The 22,776-nt window shown below is 45.0% G+C and overlaps 1 protein-coding gene across 12 annotated transcripts in view; it reads left to right on the top strand.

Moving 5' to 3' along the window:
• Positions 1-21,063, top strand: part of ZNF638 (zinc finger protein 638) — a 62,601-nt gene extending 41,538 nt beyond the window's left edge. For 2 of the 12 annotated variants that reach the window (XM_074540659.1, XM_074540664.1), the window contains exons 16-25: positions 498-539; positions 3,073-3,213; positions 7,262-7,387; positions 10,458-10,507; positions 11,988-13,182; positions 14,053-14,118; positions 17,649-18,516; positions 18,718-18,810; positions 20,343-20,461; positions 20,780-21,063. In XM_074540659.1, the coding sequence (XP_074396760.1) occupies positions 498-539; positions 3,073-3,213; positions 7,262-7,387; positions 10,458-10,507; positions 11,988-13,182; positions 14,053-14,118; positions 17,649-18,516; positions 18,718-18,810; positions 20,343-20,461; positions 20,780-20,833 (2,754 nt within the window). In that variant the 3' untranslated portion in view covers positions 20,834-21,063. Of the gene's footprint in view, positions 1-497; positions 540-3,072; positions 3,214-3,525; positions 3,562-7,261; positions 7,388-10,457; positions 10,508-11,987; positions 13,183-14,052; positions 14,119-16,648; positions 16,736-17,139; positions 17,221-17,387; positions 17,475-17,648; positions 18,517-18,717; positions 18,811-20,272; positions 20,314-20,342; positions 20,462-20,779 lie in introns of those variants that run through there. The other 10 variants (XM_074540660.1, XM_074540667.1, XM_074540665.1 and 7 more) reach the window with 10 other exon arrangements.
• The last annotated feature ends 1,713 nt before the right edge of the window (positions 21,064-22,776 follow it).

The raw sequence follows: 22,776 nt of genomic DNA, 5'->3' as shown, positions 1-22,776 counted from the left end.
TTTTGGGGGAATTGTGGGAACTGTGAGAATTGCAGGATTGAGGGAAATTGGGGATTTTGGGAATTGTGGGGATTTGGGGAATTTTAGGGAATTTTGGGATTGAGGGAAATTGAGCAATTTGGGGATTTTGGGAATTGTGGGTTTGGGGGGAAATTGGGAATTAAGACAATTTAAAAATTGTGGGGATTTTAGGAATTTGGGGAATTCGGGTTTTGTGAGATTGGGGGAAGTTGGAGAATTTGGGGAATTTAAGGATTGCGGGAATTTCAGGAATTGTGGGAAAAACTCTGGGAAAAAAATTCCCAATTTTCTGCTTCAAAAGCAAGATTTCAGTATTTAAATAGAATTTAAATTGAGTTTTTAGCACTTCCTGAAGTTTAAAAAATGAGATTTTTCCCTGGATAATTTTACATGATGAACACTTTAATGATGATTAATTATTGCTCAATTATCAATTATTATTAATTAAACTCCAATCTTTTTTTTCCTCTCTAAAGGAAGCCGTTTTCATCTCTCTCATCCAGGAGTCTGATCCCAAGGTCAGTTTTCCCATTTTATCCCAAATTTTTCCCCTCATTATGCCAAATTTTTCTCTTCATTATCCCAAATTTTCGTCCTCATTATCCCAATTTTTCCCTTCATTATCCCAAATTTTTCTCCTCATTCTCCCAAATTTTCCTCCTCATTATCCTAAATTTTTCTCCTCATTCTCCCAAATTTTTCCCTTCATTATCCCAATTTTTCCCTTCATTATCCCAAATTTTTTCTCTTCATTATCCCAAATTTTTCTCTTTATTATCACAAATTTTTCTTCTCATTCTCCCAAATTTTTCTCTTTATTCTCCCAATTTTTTCTCTTCATTATCCCAAATTTTTTCCCTTCTTTTTCTTCTTTCCCCTCCCTTTCCTGATTTTTCCCCCATTTTCTCCCATTTTCCCCTTCATTTTTCCCATTTTTTCAATTTTCCCCCTTTCCCTATTCTTTCCCCTTTCCTTCTTCTTTTTTTGCCCCTTTATTCCCATTTTTTCCTTTTTTTTCTCTTTTATCCTTTCCCTTTTTTCCCATTTTTTCCCTGTTTTCCCCCCATTTTTTCCCTATTTTCTTCGCATTTTCCCCATTTTTCCCTCCTTTTTTTCTCCTTCTTCCCCCTTTTTATCTCCTTTTTTTTTCTCTTTTTTCCCTGTTTTCTTCCCATTTTTTCCCTGCTTTTTTTTCTCCTTTTTATTTCTCTTTTTTTCCCTATTTTCTTCCCAATTTTCTTCCCATTTTTTCCCTATTTTCTTCCCTTTTTTTCCCATTTTTCCCTCCTTTTTTTCTCCTTCTTCCCCCTTTTTTTCTCCTTTTTTTCCTCTTTTTTCCCTATTTTCTTCCCATTTTTTCCCTCCCTTTTTCTCCTTCATCTCCATTTTTATCTCCTTTTTTTTTCTCTTTTTTTCCCTATTTTCTTCCCATTTTCCCCCATTTTCCCCCTTCCTTTTTCCTCTTTTCCCCCTTCATTTTATTCCCTTTTTTCCCCTTTTTATCCCCCTTTGTTCCATTTTCTCCTTTTCTCCCTTTCCCCCTCTTCCCCCTTTTTTCTCCTTCCTTTTTTCTCTTTTTTCCCTATTTTCTTCCCATTTTCCCCCATTTTTCCCTCCTTTTTTTCTCCTTCTTCCCCCTTTCTTTCCCTATTTTCTTCCCTTTTTTCCCCTTTTTCCCCTTCCCTTTTCCTCTTTCCCCCTTCATTTTATTCCCTTTTTTTCCCTCTTTTTCCCTCTTTGTTCTGTTTTCTCCTTTTCCCCCTTCCCCCTTTTTTCTCCTTCTTTTTTGCCTTTTTTCTTCCCTTTATTTTCCTTTTTTTTTGCTTTTTTCCCTTCCCCTCCCTTTTTTTTTGTTTTTTCCCCCTTTTTCCCTCTTTCCCCCTTTTTTCCCTTTTTCCCCTTTTCTCCTTTTTCCCTTTCTTTTCCTTTCTCCTTCATTTTTCCCTTTTTTACCCTCTTCCCCCTTTTTCTTTTTTCCCTTTATTCCCTTTTTTCCCCCCTTGTTTTTTCTATTTCTTTCCCTTTCCCTTTTATCTTGCTTTTTATTCCCTTTTCCCCCTTTTTTCTCCCTTTTTCCATTTTCCCTTTTTTCCCTTTCTCCCCCCTTTTTCTCTTTTCCCTTTTTTCCTCTCTTTTTCCCCCCTTGTTTTTTCCATTTCTTTCCCTTTCTTTCCCATTTCCCCCTTTTTTTTCTTGCTTTTTTTCCCCTTTTTCCCCCTTTTTCTCCCTTTCCCCCTTTTTCCCCTTCTCCCTTGTTTCCCCTTTTTTCCCCCCTCGTTTTTTCCATTTCTTTCCCTTTCTTTCCCTTTTTTCTTGCTTTTTATTCCCTTTTTTTCCCCCTTTTTCCCCTTATTCCCTGCTCCCCCCTTTTTCTCTTTCCTCTTTTTTCCCCCCTCATTTTTTCCCTTTCTTTCCCTCTTTTTCCCATTTCCCCCTTTTTTTTGCTTTTTATTCCCCTTTTTCTCCCTTTTCCCCTTTTTCCCTTGCCCCCCCTTTTTCTCTTTTCCCTTTTTTCCCCTTTCTTTCCCCTCTTGTTTTTTCTATTTCTTTCCCTTTTTTCTTGCTTTTTATTCCCTTTTCCCCCCTTTTTTCTCCCTTTTCCCTTTTTTTCCCTTTTTCCCTTCCTCCCCCTTTTCCTCCTTTTTCCCCCCTTGTTTTTCCATTTCTTTCCCTTTCTTTCCCTTTTTTTTTGCTTTTTATTCCCTTTTTCCCCCTTTTTCTCTTTTTCTCCTTCTCCCCCTTTTCTCCCTTTTTCTCCCCCCTCATTTTTTCTATTTCTTTCATTTTCTTTCCATTTCTTTTTGCTTTTTTCCCCTTTTTTCCCCCTTTTTGTCCCTTTTTCCCTTTTTTCCCCTTTTCCCTTTTTCTGCTTTTTCCCTTCTCCCCCCTTTTTCTCTTTTCCCTTTTTTCCCCTTTTTTCCCCTTTTTTCCCCTTTTATCCCCCCCTCATTTTTTCCCTTTCTTCCCCATTTTCCCCTTTTTTTTTTTGCTATTTATCCCCTATTTTTTATTCCCTTTTTCCCCTTTTTTCCCCCCCTGTTCTCCCCTCAGGCCGACCCGTCCCGGCTGCGCCCTCTGCTGGTGCACCTGGGGAACCTCCCGGCCGAGGGCTACCGGGAGCTGGAGCTGGTGTGTGCGGGGCTGCGCTTCGGCCGCGTCGAGCACTACGCCGTGCTCAGCAACAGAAACCGGGTAACAATGGGGAAAAATTGGGGAAAAATGGGGGAAAATGGGGACATTTTGGGGAATTTTGGGAAATTTTGGGGGGTTTTTGGGGAATTTTGGGGGATTTTTGGATGAGGAATTCAGGAATTGGAGCTGGACTGTGCTGGGTTGTGCAAGGTGGAGCTCTGTGCTGTGCTCAGCAACAGACACCGGGTAAAAATGGGGGAAATGGGAAAAAATTGAGGGGATTTTTGGGTGATTTTTAGGAAATTTTGGGGGGTTTTTGGCAGAGGAATTCAGGGATTGGCACTGGCGTGCACAGGGCTGTGCTTGGGCAAGGTGGAGCACTACGCCGTGCTCAGCAACAGACACCGGGTAACGTGGGGAAATGGGGGAAAATGGGGGAAAATGGGGAAATTTGGGGGATTTTTAGGAAATTTTGGGGGGTTTTTGAATGAGGAATTCAGGAGCTGGAGCTGGTGTGTGCGGGGCTGCGCTTTGGCCGCGTGGAGCACTGTGCTGTGCTCAGCAACAGACACCGGGTAACAATGGGGGAAAATAGGGAAATTTGGGGGAAAATGGGGAAATTTTGGGGGATTTTTGGATGAGGAGTTCAGGAGTTGGAGCTGGTTTGTGTCGAGTTGTGCTTGGCAAGGTGGAGCTCTGTGCTGTGCTCAGCAACAGACACAGGGTAACAATGGGGAAATGGGGGAAGATGGGGAAATTTGGGGGATTTTTGGGAAATTTTGGGGGATTTTTGGGTGATTTTTTTGAAATTTTGGGGGGTTTTTGAATGAGGAATTCAGGGATTGGAGCTGGTGTGTGCGGGGCTGCGCTTCGGCAGGGTGGAGCTCTGTGCTGTGCTCAGCAACCGGCACCGGGTAACAATGGGATAAAAATGGGGGAAAATGGGAAAAATGAGGGAAAATGGGGAAATTTTGGGGGATTTTTGGGGGATTTTTTGGATGAGGAATTCAGGGATTGGCACTGGTGTGTGCGGGGCTGCGCTTCGGCCGCGTGGAGCACTACGCCGTGCTCAGCAACAGAAACCGGGTAAAACGGGGAAAAATTGGGGAAAATTGGGGGAAAATGGGCAAAAATGGGGAAATTTTGGGGGATTTTTGGGGGTTTTTGGATGAGGAATTCAGGAGTTGGAGCTGGTTTGTGTCGGGTTGTGCTTGGCAAGGTGCAGCACTGTGCTGTGCTCAGCAACAGGCACCGGGTAAAAATGGGGGAAATGGGCAAAAATGGGGAAATTTGGGGGAAAATGGGGAAAAATTGGGGAAAATGGGATTTTTTGGGGGGATTTTTTGGAAATTTTGGGGGATTTTTGGATGAGGAATTCAGGAATTGGAGCTGGACTGTGCTGGGTTGTGCAAGATGGAGCACTGTGCTGTGCTCAGCAACAGACCCCGGGTAACAATGGGATAAAAATGGGGGAAAATGGGGAAATTTTGGGGGATTTTTGGCAAAGGGTTACCAGGGATTGGAGCTGGTTTGTGCCAGGTTCTGCTTGGCAAGGTGGAGCTCTGTGCTGTGCTCAGCAACAGGCACCGGGTAACAATGGGGAAAAATGGGGGAAAATGGGGTTTTTTGGGGAAATGGTACAGCAGAGGAAAATTGGGGTTTGCAGGGGAAATAATGGGGGAAAATGGGGTTTTTTGGGAATTTTTGGGGGATTTTTGGCAAAGGGTTACCAGGGATTGGAGCTGGTTTGTGCCAGGTTCTGCTTGGCAAGGTGGAGCTCTGTGCCGTGCTCAGCAACAGACACCGGGTAACAATGGGGGAAAATGGGCAAAAATTGGGGAAAATTGGGGAAAAATGGGGATTTTTGGGAAATTTTGGGGGATTTTTGGGAAATTTTGGGGCATTTTTGGATGAGGAATTCAGGAGTTGGAGCTGGTTTGTGTCGGGTTGTGCTTGGCAAGGTGGAGCTCTGTGCTGTGCTCAGCAAACAGAACCGGGTAAAAATGGGATAAAAATGGGGAAATTTGGGGGAATGTGGGGTTTTTTTGGGGAAATTTTGGGGGATTTTTGGGGAATTTTGGGGGATTTTTGGATGAGGAATTCAAAAGTTGGAGCTGGTGTGCACAGGGCTGCGCTTCAGCAGGGTGGAGCACTGTGCTGTGCTCAGCAACAGACACCGGGTAAAACTGGGGAAAATGGGCAAAAATGGGGAAATTTTGGGGGATTTTTGTGGAATTTTGGGGAAATTTTGGGGGATTTTTGGGGAAATTTTGGGGGATTTTTGGCAGAGGGGTTCCAGGAATTGGAGCTGGTGTGTGCTGGGTTGTGCAAGGTGGAGCTCTGTGCTGTGCTCAGCAACCGACGCTGGGTAAAACTGGGGGAAAAATGGGTTTTTTTGGGGAAATGGTACAGCAGAGGAAAATTGAAGTTTGCTGGGGGAAAATGGGGATTTTTGGGAAATTTTGGGGGATTTTTGGATGAGGAATTCAAAAGTTGGAGCTGGTGTGTGCAGGCAAGGTGGAGCACTGCACCATGCTCAGCAACTGACACCTGGTAACAATGGGGGAAAATGGGCAAAAATTGGGGGAAAAATGGGGATTTTTGGGGAAATTTTGTGGGATTTTTGGCAGAGGGTTACTGGGGACTGGAGCTGGTTTGTGCCAGGTTGTGCTTGGCAAGGTGGAGCTCTGTGCTGTGCTCAGCTACTGGAACCAGGTAAAACAGGGGAAAAATTGGGCAAAAATGGGGATTTTGGGGGATTTTTGGCAAAGGGATTCAGGGAAAATTGAGTTTGCAGGGAAAAAATAAGGGAAAATGGTTTTGAGGAATTTGGGGGGAAATGCCATAATTTTTTGAGATTTTTTGGGACTTTTTTTTTTTAATTTATTGGGATTTTGGAGGATTTTTAAAAATTTTTTCTCTATATTCCCATTTTTTCCTTTCCACCCTTGCTTTCTTCATCCTTTCCATTTTTCCTTTTTTTTGTCCCTGTTTCCTCTTTCCCACCTTACTTCCCCTTTTCCCCTTCCCTTTTTCCCCTTCCCCCTTTTCCCCGTTTCCTTCTTTCCCTTTTTCCTCCTTTTCTGCCCTTTCCTCCCTTTGGTCTTTTCCTTTGACATTTTTGGGGATCTTCTTGGAATTTTTGGGAGATTTTTGGTGGATTTATTTGGGAATTTTAATGGATTATTTCAGAATTATTTTGAATTTTGGGGGGTTTCTGTGGAAATGTGGGGGATTTTTAATATTTTTTTTGTGGATTTTTTGGGATTTCTTATGATTTTTGGGGAATTTTTTATAATTTTGGGGGGATTTTTGAAAAATTTTTGGGGAGTTTTTAGTGGATCTGGAGGACTTTTTTTTTTTAATTTTTGGGAAGGTTTTAGTGGATTTTTGGGGGGAATTTTGGGGACTTGGGGATGAGGGGGTTGGGAATTTTTGGGAATTGGAAAGAGTGGAAATGGCAGAATTGCTGAGGTTTGTGTGGGGTTTTTTAGGGTTTAGATCCCAAAAAAAAACAAGGAAATGTTCTTTAAATAAGGGAAAAAAATAAGAAAATTTTTCTAAATCCCAAGAAAAACAAGGAAAATATCCTTTGAATCACAGAAAAACCAAGGAAATGTTTTTCAAGTCCCAAAAACAAAAAGAAAACACCCATGGAAATATTCTATAAAATCCAAGGCCAATGTCCTTTAAATCTCCAACAAACAAGGAAAATGCCCTTAAAATCCCCAAATTCATTGAAAATATTTTTTAAATCCTAAAATTCTAAGGAAGTATCTTTTAAATCCCAAGAAAAACCAGGAAAATCCCAAAAACCCAAAGAAATACTTTTCAAATCCTAAAAAAACCAAGGAGAATACCCCAAAAACCTGGTGAATATTTTGAAAGTGAAAAATCCCCCAAATCCAGAAAAAACATCTTTTAAATCCCAAAAAACCCAAGTTTAGTTCCACCTCTAGGACCCAAATTGAGCCATTTTAAAGTGACTTTTAACCCTTTTTACACCTAAAAAATAGCAGGGAAAAAGCAAAACATTCCAGCAGGCTTAAGAATTCTCATTTTATCCATAAATTTAGGAATTACCAAGATTTTTTTTTTTTTCCCTCAGGCCATCCTGCAACTGGACAGCCCCAAATCTGCACGTTCCATGCACAGTTTCCTGCAGCAATATCCATATTCCATAGGAGAACACACACTCACCTGCTCCTTGTCCTCCCATGGAGACATTCCTGAGGTAAAAATTCCAGATTTTCCACCATTTGGGGTTTTTTTTTGGGATGGGAGAACCTTTCTGCAAAGAGCTGTGGGATGGGATTTCCTTCAGGGTTGGGATTTTACCCTCAGGGCCAAGATCTTCCCTCATGGTTGGAATTTTTCCTCGGGGTTTGGTATTTTTTTCCCTCAGGATTTGGATTTTCCCCCTCAGGATTTGGATTTTTCCCTCAGGTTGGGATTTTTCCCTCAGGGTTTGGGATTTTTCCCTCAAGGTTGGGATTTTCCCCCTCAAGATTTGGATTTTTCCCTCAGGTTGGGATTTTTCCCTCAGGGTTTGGGATTTTGCCCTCAAGAATGAGATTTCCCTCAGGATTTGGATTTTTCCCTTAAGGTTTTGGATTTTTCCCTCAGGGTTTGGGATTTTTCCCTCAGGGTTTGGGATTTTTCCCTCAAGAATGAGATTTCCCTCACTGTCAGAATTTTTTTCCCTCGGGGTTTGGGATTTTTCCCTCAAGAATGAGATTTCCCTCACAGTCATAATTTTTTTCACTCAGGGTTGGGATTTTTCCCTCAGCGTTTGGAATTTTTTTCCCTCAAGGTTGGGATTTTCCCCCTCAGGATTTGGATTTTTCCTTCAAGATTTGGATTTTTCCCTCAGGGTTTGGGATTTTTCCCTCAGGGTTTTGGATTTTTCCCTCAAGAATGAGATTTCCCTCACTGTCAGAATTTTTTTCCCTCAGGGTTTGGGATTTTTCCCTCAGGGTTTGGGATATTTTCCAGACAAGGCTTGGGATTTTACCCTCAGGGCCCAGATCTTCCCTCATGGTTGGAATTTTTCCTCAGGGTTTGGAATTTTTTTCCCTCAAGGTTGGGATTTTCCCCCTCAGGATTTGGATTTTTCCCTCAGGGTTTGGGATTTTTCCCTCAGGAATGAGATTTCCCTCACAGTCAGAATTTTTTTCTCTCAGGGTTTGGGATTTTTCCCTTGGGGTTTGGGATTTTTCCCTCATGATTTGGATTTTTCCCTCAGGGTTGGAACTTTTCTCTCAAGGTTGGGATTTTCCCCGTCAGGATTTGGATTTTTCCCTCAGGGTTTGGGATTTTTCCCTCAGGGTTTGGGATTTTCTCCCTCAGGATTTGGATTTTTCCCTCAGGGTTTGGGATTTTTCCCTCAGGGTTTGGGATTTTTCTCTCAAGAATGAGATTTCCCTCACTGTCAGAATTTTTTCCCTCAGGGTTTGGGATTTTCCCCTCAGGATTTGGGATTTTTCCCTCAAGAATGAGATTTCCCTCACAGTCAGAATTTTTTTCTCTCAGGGTTTGGGATTTTTCCCTCAGGGTTTGGGATTTTTCCCTCAGAGTTTGGAATTTTTTTCCCTCAAGGTTGGGATTTTCCCCCTCAGGATTTGGATTTTTCCCTCAGGGTTGGGATTTTTCCCTCAGAGTTTAGGATTTCCCTCACAGTCAGAATTTTTTTCCCTCAGGGTTTGGGATTTTTCCCTTAAGAATGAGATTTCCCTCAGGATTTCGATTTTTCCCTCAGGGTTGGGATTTTTCCCTCAGAGTTTAGGATTTCCCTCACAGTCAGAATTTTTTTCCCTCAGGGCTGGAATTTTTCCCTCAGGATTGGGATTCTGCCCTCAGAGTCCGGATTTCCCCCTCAGGATTGGGTTTTTCCCTCATGATTGGGATTTTTCTGTCAGGGTATGGAATTTTTTCCCCCCAGGGTCAAGATTTTCCCTCAGGGTTGGGATATTTTCCCAACAAGGTTTGGGATATTCCCCTCAGAGTTTGGGATTTCCTTCGGGGATTGGGATTTTTCCCTTCAAGGATGGTATTTTTCTCTCAGGACTGGGATTTCCCCCTCAGGCTTGGGATTTTTACTTAGAGATTGGGATATTTTCCCTCAAGGATAGGATTTTCCTCAGGATCATGGTTTTTCCCCTCAGGGTTTGGGAATTTTTCTCTCAAGGATGGGATTTCCCTCAGGATTGGGATTTTTTCCTCAGGGTTTAGGTTTTTTTCCTTCAAGGATGTATTTTCCCCTTAGGATCATGATTTTCCTGTCAGGATCGTGATTTTCCTGTCAGGGTTTTAATTTTTCCTCATGATTTGGGACTTTTTTTCCCTCTGGGTTGGAATTTTTCCCTCATGATTGGGATTTCCCCCTCAGGATTGGATTTTTCCCTCATGATTGGGATTTCCCCCTCAGGGTTAGAATTTTCCCTTAGGATTTGGGACTTTTCCCTCAGGGTTTGGGATTTTTCCCTCAGGGTTTGGGATTTTTCCCTCAAGAATGAGATTTCCCTCAGGGTTTGGGATTTTTCCCTCAGGGTTTGGGATTTTTCCCTCAAGAATGAGATTTCCCTCACTGTCATAATTTTTTCCCTCAGGGTTTGGGATTTTTCCCTCAAGAATGAAATTTCCCTCACAGTCAGAATTTTTTTCTCTCAGGGTTGGAATTTTTCCCTCAGGGTTGGAACTTTTCCCTCAAGGTTGGGATTTTCCCCATCAGGATTTGGATTTTTCCCTCAGGGTTTGGGATTTTTCCCTCAGGATTGGGATTTTTCCCTCAGGGTTTGGGATTTTTCCCTCAGGGTTGGAATTTTTCCCTCAGGATTGGGATTTTGCCCTCAGAGTCGGGATTTCCCCCTCAGGATTGGGTTTTTCCCTCATGATTGGGATTTTTCTGTCAGGGTTGGAATTTTTTCCCCCCAGGGTCAAGATTTTCCCTCAGGGTTGGGATATTTTCCCGACAAGGTTTGGGATTTTGCCCTCAGGGCCAAGATCTTCCCTCATGGTTGGAATTTTTCCTCAGGGTTTGGTATTTTTTTCCCTCAAGGTTGGGATTTTCCCCCTCAGGTTTTGGATTTTTCCCTCAGGGTTTGGGATTTTTCCCTCAGGATTTGGGATTTTTCCCTCAGGGTTTGGGATTTTTCCCTCAGGTTGGGATTTTTCCTTCAGGGTTGGGTTTTTTCCCCTCAGAGTTTGGGATTTTTTCCTCAAGGATAGGATTTCCCTCAGGATTTGGATTTTTCCCTCAGGGCTGGGATTTCACCCTCAGGGATTGGGATTTTTGTTTTTTCCAGGCTGAAACCGGGAAAAAGGAAGTGAAGAGAGAGGATGGGAGCAAAGGAAGGTACAGCCTGCGAGGATTTTTGGGAATTGTATCCATTTCTTTTCCCTCTTGGAATGTTCATCCACGATTAGGGATTGCTGAGCCTCCCTCCAGCTGTGTCCTGCTGCTTCTCCTTCCCACTCCATGTCCTCCAGAGCCAAAATATTTGGGATTCATTAAAAAAAAAATCATGGAAAAATGGCGTGAAATCCCAATTTCTGTGGAGTTTTTCCTTGTTTTTTCCCCTGCTCATGTCCTGGCTCCTCTTGTTGCTTTTATTCCATCCTGCAGCTCTTCCCTCTATCCCTGCCTCTGGAATGCCTTTTCCCAACTGCTGAATTCCCAGAATTTTTTAGGAATTTTTGTTAAATATGGCTTCAATCCTTTTTTTTCTGTGATTCCAACTCGAATTTCTGGATGAGTTTTGTTGTTAAAACCCCCAAATTGTGTAAGGATCATCCTGAAATTTAAGGAATTCTGTTATGGAAAAAGCTGTGTATTCCCAGATCCCGTTTCTTTCCTTGTCAGTCCATGAAACTACTGAATTTTGGGAGCATTAATTCCCAAATTAATGGGAATTTCTTCTTCACAGCCACTTCTTGATTCCAGACAAGTAGAATTAAAAATTAAAATTAAAATGTGACTTTTCTATGAATCCCAGCTCCCGAAAAGTTGGAAAGTCCATGTTTTTCCCTGCTCCACACAATTAATTTAATCCATTTGTTAGGGAGCAGAAAACAGCTGAATTATTATTTTAATTCTTAATTATTTTTTCTGAAACTTTAATTAATTAAACTTCACTCCTGGGCTCTGCTTTTCCCAGGTCACATTTTCCATGAATCCAGGGTGGGGGTTTCCATTTAATCCCAGGAGTTTTCCATGCATCCCAGTGGAAAACCAACTGAGCACAGCCAGAAGTGTTGAATTGATGGGAAAATCCCTTTGGAGGATCCCAAATCCCGCTCTCCTGGACAATCCTGATTTTTCCAGGTTTTGGAGCAGAAATTCCCTGCTGGAATTCTGCTGGAATGTGTGCTCCAGGGCACAGCCATCCCTAATTCCAGCCCTTCCCAAGCTCATCCCGTGGGATTCTTTCCCTCAGGGAAGTCTGAAATTCCCTGGAAAGCTCCATCCTGTGGGCTGCGTTATCCCAGAGGTTTTTCCATGGAAATCAGGGATTTTAAACCCAAACCAAAACCTGATCCCAAATCCAAACCTGCTCTCTCGGGATTGGGAGCTGCTGTAATTCCCTTATCCAGGAGCATCCTTTTGGTGGGATATTCCCAGTTTTCCCTCCGTGGGATGGAAATTTTCCAAGGCCTGAGGTCTCCAAAATGTGAATTACTCACCTCGAGTGCCGCCTTTTCCCACAGAATTCCCAATCCCATTTCCTCATGCTCCAGGAAAAAACTCCCACCAGTGGCATCCGGAGCTTTCTGAGACTTCTGGAATTCTCTCCCCCCCCCATGGTTTGATTTTTGTTTCTTTTAAATGCTTTTAGCTCTGGCTTGAAAAAAATCCCAGAGGGATCAGGAACGGTGCAAACACCAGCTGGGAATCCATCGGGAGAGGCCAAGAAAGGCCAAATTCCCACCCCAAATGTCCCGGAGGAGATTCCAGCGGGACAGCTGGAGATTCCCGAGCCGCAGACAGGAGGAGCAGCCGGGGAATCGCCCACAGGGATGGACCTGGAGGGGTTGGATCCTGGAATTCCCGTGGATCCTGCTGGCAGCAAATCGCCCGCAGCGGGGTCGGAGGAGAAACCGGCGCCGCTTTGCGGAGCGGGCACGGACAAATCTCGGGATGGGCCAGAGCTGGAAATCATCCCAAAGGAGGATGAGGAGCCCTCTGGTCCCGCTGAGGAGCCTCTGGGATCACCCAGCAGGGCCGGGGCAGCGCCGGGAGCCGTCCCTGGAGCGTCCCCGAGCTCGGGGGAGGCGCCCGCGGTGTCACCCGGGGTCACCCAGCCCGGCACGGAGCCGGAGAAAGCTCCCGCTCCCGAGGCTGGGAAAAGCAGCCAGGAACCGGCCACGGAGAGGAGAGCTGTCCCAAAACCTCTGGATGCTCCAGGGAAAAAACTGGATGTGGCCGGAGCAGAGAGAGAGGCGACAGCGGAGGAATCCGTGCCCAAAATTGGGGAGAATCCAGGGAAAACTGGGGGCGAGGCTGGGACAGAACTGGAGAAAACACCGGGAAAAACATCCCCCAAGGGTGGGGAGAACTCTGGGAATGCTGTTGGTGAGACACACGGGGGAAGTTCGGTTAAAATCCCACAAAATAAAGGGATGGGAGCTGCAAAATCCGAAGAAAACCACGCGGCCGCTCCGGTAAATCCCGCTGCGTCCCTGAAGGAATCTTGCATTGGGAAAACCCTCCTGAAGGCAGTGGTGTCTGTCCCGGACATCCTGAAACAGAAAATTCCCGTCAGGATCACCGAGCCTGCCCCGGCAAGAGCTGGGGAGCAGAAAATCCCCCCCAAAGCAGGACTGGAGAAGAAAATCCCGCCCAAAACCGCGGCTCAGCCGGGAGCTGGGAACAGCCCACGGAAAGGGAACGGGAATTCCGGAGTGGAAGCGCAGGGAGATGGCGGGAAGAGCTCATCCCAGCAGGAAAAGGATTCCCAGCTGGAATCTGCCACGAGCTCAAAGCAGAGCCAGCAGGGAGAGAGCGGGACATCTGGCACCAAGGAAAATCAGGTGAGGAGGGCGGGAGTGCCCGGGTGTTCCCTGAGCTTCTCCCGCTCTGGGATTCCGGGATCATCCCTTTTCCATAAATCCCAGGGCCACCTCAGGAGCTGCTGGGTGACCTGTTCCTTTTAGCTGCACCAGGATGTGGAGAGCCTGGTTTAAGCATGGCTTGAAGAAAGAGGCCATGGGGGTACTCAGCTGAGGGAAAGATAGGGGCCTGCTGCAAAGCAGCCTTTCCCAGGCTTGATCCTGTAAATAATTAAATTCTCAGCCACCTTTTATATAAACAACGAGATTCTCAGACCGTTTCCTCAAAAACAAGCAATATTCTGTCCTTGGCTGCTCTAGGAACAGACAGCCAGTCTGGGAACAGATATAAAGGTTTTGAGAACTTTTCATATCACGGTAGGAACACTGATCTTGGTTTCAATAAACTAACTTCAGGTACTGTAAACAAAAGGAGGAGCTGAAGTTTTCTCTACAGCCTATCAGGAGCTCAGGTTTTGCAATATGCATGAAGTGAATTAACACTGTTATAAAAAGTGCCTGGTTGATGGATAAAGTGGAGTTGATGCTGATCAATAAGGATGGGTTGGCTCCCTCCAACTTCAATACCAGGAGGGTGGAACTGGTTGGAAAATCCTTTGGAAGCAAATCCCAACTGAATTCCTTGGAGCAGCTCCAAGTGGGAATAAACCCCACTGGTGTCCTGTGGGGAGCTGGAATTTGCTTTTCCAAGCCCTGCACAGATGGAAAAGAGGCTGCTGAGCCAGGTGTCACCCGTTGGTGGCAAATCCCCAGAGCAGCTCCTTGATCCAAACAAAGGTGAGGATTTGGGATTTCCTGGGATTTCATGGAATTTTTTGTCCCGTTTTGCAGGCTCCTGGTGGGGCTGGTGCTGCAGCTTTGAAAAGCAGCGCCGGCAGCACTGGAAAACAGAAGGAGGTAAGGATGGAAAAGCGTGGGATTAAAAGGATGGAGTGTATGGAAATGGAGATTTTTGGTGTTCCAGGGCATTGGGATTGGATGGGATTTAGGATCTTCTCCAACCCAAACCATTCCAGGATTCCGTGATGTTCCTGCTCTCAGGAATCTTTTCCTCTCTTCCCAAAATGGGATCACCAAATTCCTGCCTTTTTTCCTTCTGGTGTCCGTGGATCCCGTGGGCTCTGATGCTGGAATCCCTTTGCATCCATTCCCTTTGGAATCCGTTCCCTTTGGATCTCTCCAGTCCCTATTTCCAGGCTCACAGAGCCAGCTGGGATCAGATCCCATAAATCCATCCCCAAATCCCAGTTTCACAGTTTGTGTTAAATATCCATGAAAACGTGAGGGTAGGACGGAATAATTTGGGCAGAAAAAGTAACAAAAATTCAGAATTCTCAATAGAAGAAATCAGAGGGATCATTTGGGGTGGGACATCCGTTCCTCGGGACCCAGAACTTTGAATTGGCAGGAATTTTATCCATTGACTTTTCTCTGTTGAATTTTTTCCATTGAATTTTATCCACTGAGTTTTATCCCTTCAATTTTACCCTTTTGTCTTTCTCCACTGAATTTCATCCATTGATTTTTTTTCCACTGAATTTCATCCACTGAATTTCATCCATTGAATTTTATCTGTTAAACTTTATCCACTGAATTTTATCCCTTCAATTTTATCCACTGGCCTTTCTCCACTGAATTTCATCCATTGATTTTTTTTTCCACTGAATTTTATACATTGAATTTTGTCCCTTGAACTTTATCCACTGAATTTTATCCCTTCAATTTTACCCTTTTGCCTTTCTCCACTGAATTTCATCCAGTGATTTTTTTTCCACTGAATTTCATCCATTGATTTTTTTCCATTGAATTTCATCCACTGAATTTTATCCTTTGAATTTTATCTGTTAAACTTTATCCACTGAATTTTATCCCTTCAATTTTACCCTTTTGCCTTTCTCCACTGAATTTTATCCATTGATTTTTTTCCATTGAGTTTCATCCACTGAATTTTATCCATTGATTTTTTTCCATTGAATTTCATCCACTGAATTTCATCCACTGAATTTTATCCATTGATTTTTTTCCATTGAATTTTATCCACTGAATTTTATCCCTTCAATTTTACCCTTTTGCCTTTCTCCACTGAATTTCATCCATTGATTTTTTTTCCACTGAATTTTATCCATTGAATTTTGTCCCTTGAACTTTATCCACTGAATTTTATCCCTTCAATTTTATCCTTTGGCCTTTCTCCACTGAATTTCATCCATTGATTTTTTTTCCATTGAATTTCATCCACTGAATTTCATCCATTGATTTTTTTCCATTGAATTTTATCCATTGAATTTTATCTGTTAAACTTTATCCACTGAGTTTTATCCCTTCAAATTTATCCACTGGCCTTTCTCCACTGAATTTCATCCATTGATTTTTTTTTCCACTGAATTTTATCCATTGAATTTTGTCCCTTGAACTTTATCCACTGAATTTTATCCCTTCAATTTTATCCTTTGGCCTTTCTCCACTGAATTTCATCCATTGATTTTTTTTCCATTGAATTTCATCCACTGAATTTCATCCATTGATTTTTTTCCATTGAATTTTATCCATTGAATTTTATCTGTTAAACTTTATCCACTGAGTTTTATCCCTTCAAATTTATCCACTGGCCTTTCTCCACTGAATTTCATCCATTGATTTTTTTTTCCACTGAATTTTATACATTGAATTTTGTCCCTTGAACTTTATCCACTGAATTTTATCCCTTCAATTTTATCCTTTGGCCTTTCTCCACTGAAATTCATCCACTGAATTTTACCTGTTGAATTTTGTCCCTTTAACTTTATCTGCAGGATTTTATCCAACTAATTTTGTCTTTTTAATTTTATCCACTGAATTTTATCAGTTGTATTTTATCCATTGTATTTTATCCATTAACCTTTATCCCACTGGATTTTACCCATTGATTTTTATCTGCTGAATTTCATCCATTGAGTTTCACCCATGGAATTTTATCCCCTATTGACCTGCTGCGATTTTTCCAGAGGACTTTATCTTCCTGAACTAAACCTGAGTTAATTTAAATTAATGACTCAGAAATGTTGAATTTCTCAGTAATTAGGTTTAAGCTGCAATTTAAGCCCTGACTTTTTTTTTTTTTTTTTTCACTCAAATTAAATTTGGGGTTATTTTTTATATCCTGCTGTTGATTACAGTTAAATATTCCATTCCCAGGAGGAAGAGCTCTTCTCTTTAACCTGGACAAGTTCATCATGGTGGACAAGGTTAAACCTGAGTTAATTTAAACTAATTACTCAGAAATGTTGAATTTCTGAGTCATTAATTTAAATTAACTCAAGTTTAAGCTGCAATTTAAGCCCTGACCACTTTTTTTTGGTTTTTTTCACTCAAAAAAATTTATTATTATTAAATTTGGGGTTATTTTTTATATCCTGCTGTTGATTACAGTTAAATATTCCATTCCCAGGAGGAAGAGCTCTTCCCGTTCAACCTGAACAAGTTCATCACGGTGGACGAGGTTAACCCTGAGTTAATTTAAATTACTCAGAAATGTTGAATTTCTGAGTCATTAATTTAAATTAACTCAGGTTTAAGCTGGAGTTTAAGTCCTGACTATTTCTTTTTTTTTGTTGTTTTTTCACTCAAATTAAATTTGGGGTTATTTTTTGTATCCTGCTGGCGATGACAGTTAAATATTCCATTCTCAGGATGAAGCGCTCTTCCTGTTTACCCTGGACGAGTTCGTCACAGTGGATGGTGTTAACCCTGAGTTAATTTAAATTAATGACTCAGAAATTCAACATTTCTGAGTAATTTATTTAAATTAACTCAGGTTTTATTTAAGCCCTGACCATTTTTTGGGTTTTTTTTCACTCAAATTAAATCTGGGGTTATTTTTTGTATCCAACATGTGTGGGTGCTCCTCCTGGAGATGACAGTGAACCATTCCATTCCCAGGAGGAAGAGCTCTTCCCGTTCAACCTGGATGAGTTCGTCACGGTGGATAAGATTAACCCTGATTAATTTAAATTAATTACTCAGAAATGTTGAATTTCTGAGTCATTAATTTAAATTAACTCAGGTTTAAGCTGCAATTTAAGCCCTGACCACTTTTTTGTTTGTTTTTTCACTCAAATTAAATTTGAGAGTGAAAAATTTATTTTTTATATCCTGCTGGAGATGACAGTGAACCATTCCATTCCCAGGAGGAAGAGCTCTTCCCGTTCAACCTGGACGAGTTCGTCACAGTGGACGAGGTTAAACCTGAGTTAATTTAAATTAATTACTCAGAAATGTTGAATTTCTGAGTCATTAATTTAAATTAACTCAGGTTTAAGCTGCAATTTAAGCCCTGACCACTTTTTTTTGGGGGTTTTTTTCACTCAAATTAAATTTGGGGTTAATTTTTGTATCCACCATGTGCGGGTGTTCCTCCTGGAGATGACAGTGAACCATTCCATTCCCAGGAGGAAGAGCTCTTCCCTTTCAACCTGGACGAGTTCGTCACGGTGGACGAGGTGCTGGAGGAAGCCGAGTCTCCGGTGGTGCCGCGGCGGAACCCCCCGAGGGGGAAGAGAAAAGAAGCCCCCAAAGGCAGCCCTTCGGAGCCGGCGCCCAAGAAGAGGAAAGGGAAGAGTGTCGGAGCCGAAGGTGAGCTGTCCTTTGTCACCTTGGATGAGATCGGGGAGGAGGAGGAGGAGGCGCCGGTGCCGCTGCCGGGCGTCGACCCCCAGGGCCTGGTGGTGGTGGATGAGGTGGTGGAAGAGGAGGAGCTGTCGGAAGCGGTGAAGGACCCGCAGGCGCTGCTGACACTGGATGAGATCTCGGAGCAGGAGGAGCCGGGCTCCCACGGGAACGGGCCCCGGCGGGAATTGGAGGAGCGGGAGCTGAAGGCCGAGCCCTTGGTGACGGTGGATGAGATTGGGGAGGTGGAGGAGCTGCCCCTCAACGAGCCCGCGGAGCTGAGCGCCGCCGAGGAGGGCAAGGCCAACCCCGGGGAGGGCGCGGCCTCCCAGGTGCCCGACGATCCCAACGCCTTGGTGACCGTGGACGAAATCCAGGAGGACAACGAGGACAATCCTCTGGTGACTCTGGATGAGGTCAACGAGGACGAGGATGATTTCCTGGCCGACTTCAATCACCTCAAAGAGGAACTGAACTTTGTTACGGTCGACGAAGTCGGCGACGAAGAGGAAGAAAGCGCTTTCCCAGGGAAGAACCCGCCCGAGGATGAAGATGACGAAGATATTGTTGCTGTTGCAGGACCAGAAGAAATGGGAATTCTAGGAGATACAAATCCAGAGGATGAAATGGCTGAAATCTCCAAGCCAAAAGGTGAGGAACATCAAGGCCAGCTTGGACAAGGCTTGGAGCCACCTGGGCTGGCGGAAGGTGTCCCTGTCCATGTCTCTTAGGTGCCTCCCAACCCAAACCATGCCATGGTTCCATTCCATCATTCAGTGATTCTGTTCCATGCTTCCATTCCATCACTCCATGCTTCCATGATTCCATCCCAACATGCGTTTCTGTCTCCAGCAGCTCAGCTGGGATCAGAAGATGCAGAACCAAAGCCTCAGCAGAAGAAAACGACTTTTCCAGGTGTCCCCAAGACGCAGAGCACTCCCAAAGGTAAATCCAAAGGAATCCCCTGAAACGCTCCAGGTTTTCTTGGCTGGGAGATTCTTTCCTGCCCGTTTGAAAACTCCTCCTGTGCCTCACCACCACAGAGAACCTCAGAGCCAGGGCCCAGAATCCATGGTTTTCCTTGGCTCCTCCAAATCCATGTTTAACTAGTTGGTTAAACTCAGAAGCCTCTCATGGAAAGTTTTTTTTCCGGAAATTTCCAAATCCAGGTGGAATTATTGATTATTAGCGGGGTGCAGTGTGGTGTCTCCTGAGGGTTCCCATCCTGTGGCGAGTTTTATTCCCAACATTCCGTGTCTGGAAAGGAGGAGATTGCTGTCAGGGCTGTGAAATGAGGATGTAGGGATATACTGAATTCCATGGGGTCAGGAATTGTTCCAGCTTCCTTGGGGTCAGGAATTGTTCCAGCTTCCTTGGGGTCAGGAATTGTTCCAGCTTCCTTGGGGTCAGGAATTGTTCCAGCTTCCTTGGGGTCAGGAATTGTTCCAGCTTCCTTGGGGTCAGTCCTTCAGGAGCTGCTCCAACATGAGTCACTTCCACGGAGTCTTTCCTTCAGGAGCTGCTGTGTTGTGGGTCACTTTTTCCATGGGATGAATCCTTCAGGAATTAATCAGGTCCCTGCTCCAACTTGTGTGGGGTCAGTCCTTCAGGAACTTCCTGAATTTCTATGGGGTCAATTCTTCAGGAACTGCTCCCACTTCCACAGAGTCAGTTCTTCAGGAACTGCTCCAACATGGGTCACTTTTCCATGGATTCTTTCCTTCAGGAGCTGCTCCAGTGTGGGTCATTCTTCCATGGGATCAATCAATCCTTCAGGAGCAGGCTGCTCCAACATGGGTCACTTTTCCATGGGGTCAATCCTTCAGGAATTGTTCCTATTTCTGTGGGCTCAGTTCTTCAGGAACTGGTCCAGCTTCCATGGGGTCAGTCCCTCAGGAGCTGCTCCAACATGAGTCACTTTTCCATGGGGTCGGTCCTTCAGGAGTTGTTCGTGGAGTCAGTCCTTCAGGAATTGTTCCAACTTCCATAGGGTCAATCCTTCAGGAACAGATTCCAACATGGGTCACTTTTCCATGGGATCAGTTCTTCAGGAACTGCTCCAACTTCCATGGGGTCAGTTTTTCAGGAACTGCTCCAATGTGGGTCACTCTTCCCTTGGATTAATCCTTCAGGCAGGTGGGTCATTTCTCCATGGGGTCACCCCTTCAGGAACTGCTCCAACAGGGATCATTTTTCCATGGGGTCAGTTCTTCAGGAACTGCTCCAACTTCCATGGGGTCAGTCCTTCAAAATCTGCTCCAGCTTCCATGGGGTTGCTTGTTTTATTCCCAGAAAATGGAGTGTTTATTGGAAATGGAGATGACCTGGGGATTGAAACGGGTCAGGGACCAGCTTGGGTGAAAAACCTGATTTTTTTTTGAATGTTTAAGAAGTGTAATTTCCCCAGATGTGGCTAGAGGAAGGTGAGGCTGGAATGTTTGTGGGAGCTGTGTGTGGTGACTGTGGTGTGTCCTCAGCTCTGGACATCCTGGTGCCCAAGGCCGGGTTCTTCTGCCAGATCTGCTCCCTCTTCTACGCCGACGAGCCCTCCATGATCAACCACTGCAGGACCCCCCTGCACCGGCAGAACATGGAGGTACCACCAGAAAAACGGGAATATCCCCCCAAATCCTTGGATTCAGGAGTTCACGTGTGACGGGGTTTGGGAATACAGTGGGAATATGGAATATTTTTATTCCATGCCCAGATTGTGGGGAATCCTGACCCCCTGAGATTTCGCCATGTTCCCCTCAGGAGCTTCCCATGTGGAATTTGGGGGGTTTTTATGGGACAAATCCCACCTTGGCCGTGGGAGGAGCTGACTGAACGTGGCCCGGATGTTCTGGCCCAGGTTTTAGGGGATAATCCTGGGATATCCCTGCAGCACCACCTCTCTCTTCTCCCTTCTCCGCAGAAATTCATGGCCAAGCAGCAGGAGAGCGGCGGGGAGGAGCCGAGCTCCAGGTGACGGAGCTTCCCAGGAACCACCACACGTCAGGGCCACTCAGCTCTGTGTGTTCGGATTTCCTCGGTCACTCTGGGTTGGGAAGGAGAATCCATGATGTGAAAAATCAGAGCTGGGAACAGACCCAACCCAAAGCAGGAGAGGGTTGGAATTGTGCCTCCGATCATCCGGCGTGGGAGAGGAGAGACTCTTCCAGGTGTCTCCAGGAAATAAATGTTCTTACTGTATAGGCACCCCGGGGCTCGTTGAGTTTGGGGTGATTCCTTGGGGTTTGGTGACTCTGGATGGACATTGGAGATCCAGGGGGTCGATGGAGAGAGTCAAGGGAAGGGTCTGGAGCTCCAGGAGCAGCTGGGGGAGCTGGGAAAGGGGCTCAGCCTGGAGAAAAGGGGGATCAGGGGGAACTTTTGGCCCCCCAAAACTCCCTGAATTCCTGGAGCCAGGTGGGAGTTGGGATCTGCTCCCAGGGAACAGGGACAGGAGGAGAGGGAACGGCCTCAGGCTGGGCCAGGTTGGATAATTTTGGGGAAATTCCTTCTTGGAAAGGGCTGGAGTGCCCATCCCTGGGGGATTCACCAGCCCTGTGCCTGTGGCACTTGGGGACACGGCAGTGGTGGCCTGGGCAGAGCTGGACTCGGTGGTCTCAGAGGGATTTTCCCAACCCAACAATTCCATGAGTCCCTGCCCCCTCAGTTCCACGGTGACATTTCAAACCTGGGGACACCCCTGGAGCCCTCAACCCCTCCTGGGGCTCATTAGCAGCCGGCAGAGCCACAGGAATTCAGGAATTCCTTTAATTCCTTTAATTAATTCCTTTGCCCGTGTCTGGGCACCCCCTGCCTTTTTGGGGAGCACATGGGAACCATTTCCTGTGAACTTGAGGTGAGTCAGAAGGGGAAACTCAGATTAACTCCCTGGGAATGCTGAGCTTCTCTGAGGTGGGATCAGCGCCGGCTCCGTGCGGGAAAGGCCGGGATGGGCAGGGCTGGAGGGAGCTGACCCGGCAGCCATGGTGTGGGTGAGGATGTGCCCCTGCTCTGCCGGGCACAGCTCCTGGTCAGGAAGGTCTTTCCCACTGGGATCTCTCTTGGTTGGTGAAGTCTTCCCATTGGGACAGAGTTCTGTGTCCCCTGCCATTGCCGTGACGCTGCTCTGAGTGTGTCTCGGTGTCCCCTTGGCACGGCTCTTGGTCAGCGAGTTCTTCCATCTGGGACATCTTGTGGTTGATGAATTCTTCCATCTGGCACATCTCCTGCTGGATTAAGGCTTCCCATTGGGACAGAGTTCTGTATCCATTGATTTTCCCTTGGTGCTGTTCTTGGTGTCTCTTGGCTTTTCCTTGCCACGGGTCTTGGTTGATGGATTCTTCCATGTGGGGCATCTCCTGGTTGATGGATCCTTCCATTTGGAACATCTCCTGGTTGATAGATTTTTCCATGTGGGGCATCTCCTGGTTGATGGATCCTTCCTTTTGGGACATCTTGTGGTTGATGGATCCTTCCGTTTGGGACATCTCCTGGATGGTGAAGTCTTCCATGTGGGACATGTTGCAGTTGATGGATTCTTCCATTTGGGACATCTCCTGGTTGACGGATTCTTTCATCTGAGACATCTCCTGGTTGGTGAATTCTTCCGTTTGGGGCATCTTGTGGTTAATGAATCCTTCCATGTGGGGCATCTCCTGGATGGTGAAGTCTTCCATGTGGGACGTCTCATGGTTGATGGATTCTTTCATCTGGGACATCTCCTGGTGGATTAAGTCTTCCCATTGGGACACAGTTTTGTATCCCTTGGCGTTCCCTTGGCACCGTTCCTGGTATCTCTTGGCGTTCCCTTGGCACAGTTCTTGGTCAATGAAGTTTTCCCCGTGGGACGTCTCTTGGTCGAAGAGTTCTTCCATCTGGAACATCTCCTGGTTGAAGAGTTCTTCCATCTGGGACATCTCC

The sequence above is a fragment of the Zonotrichia albicollis genome, chromosome 5, assembly GCF_047830755.1.
Source record: "Zonotrichia albicollis isolate bZonAlb1 chromosome 5, bZonAlb1.hap1, whole genome shotgun sequence".
NCBI classification, from domain to species: domain Eukaryota; kingdom Metazoa; phylum Chordata; class Aves; order Passeriformes; family Passerellidae; genus Zonotrichia; species Zonotrichia albicollis.
The sequence above is the reverse complement of the archived record's forward strand: the minus strand, read 5'-3'. Positions and strand labels throughout refer to the sequence as shown.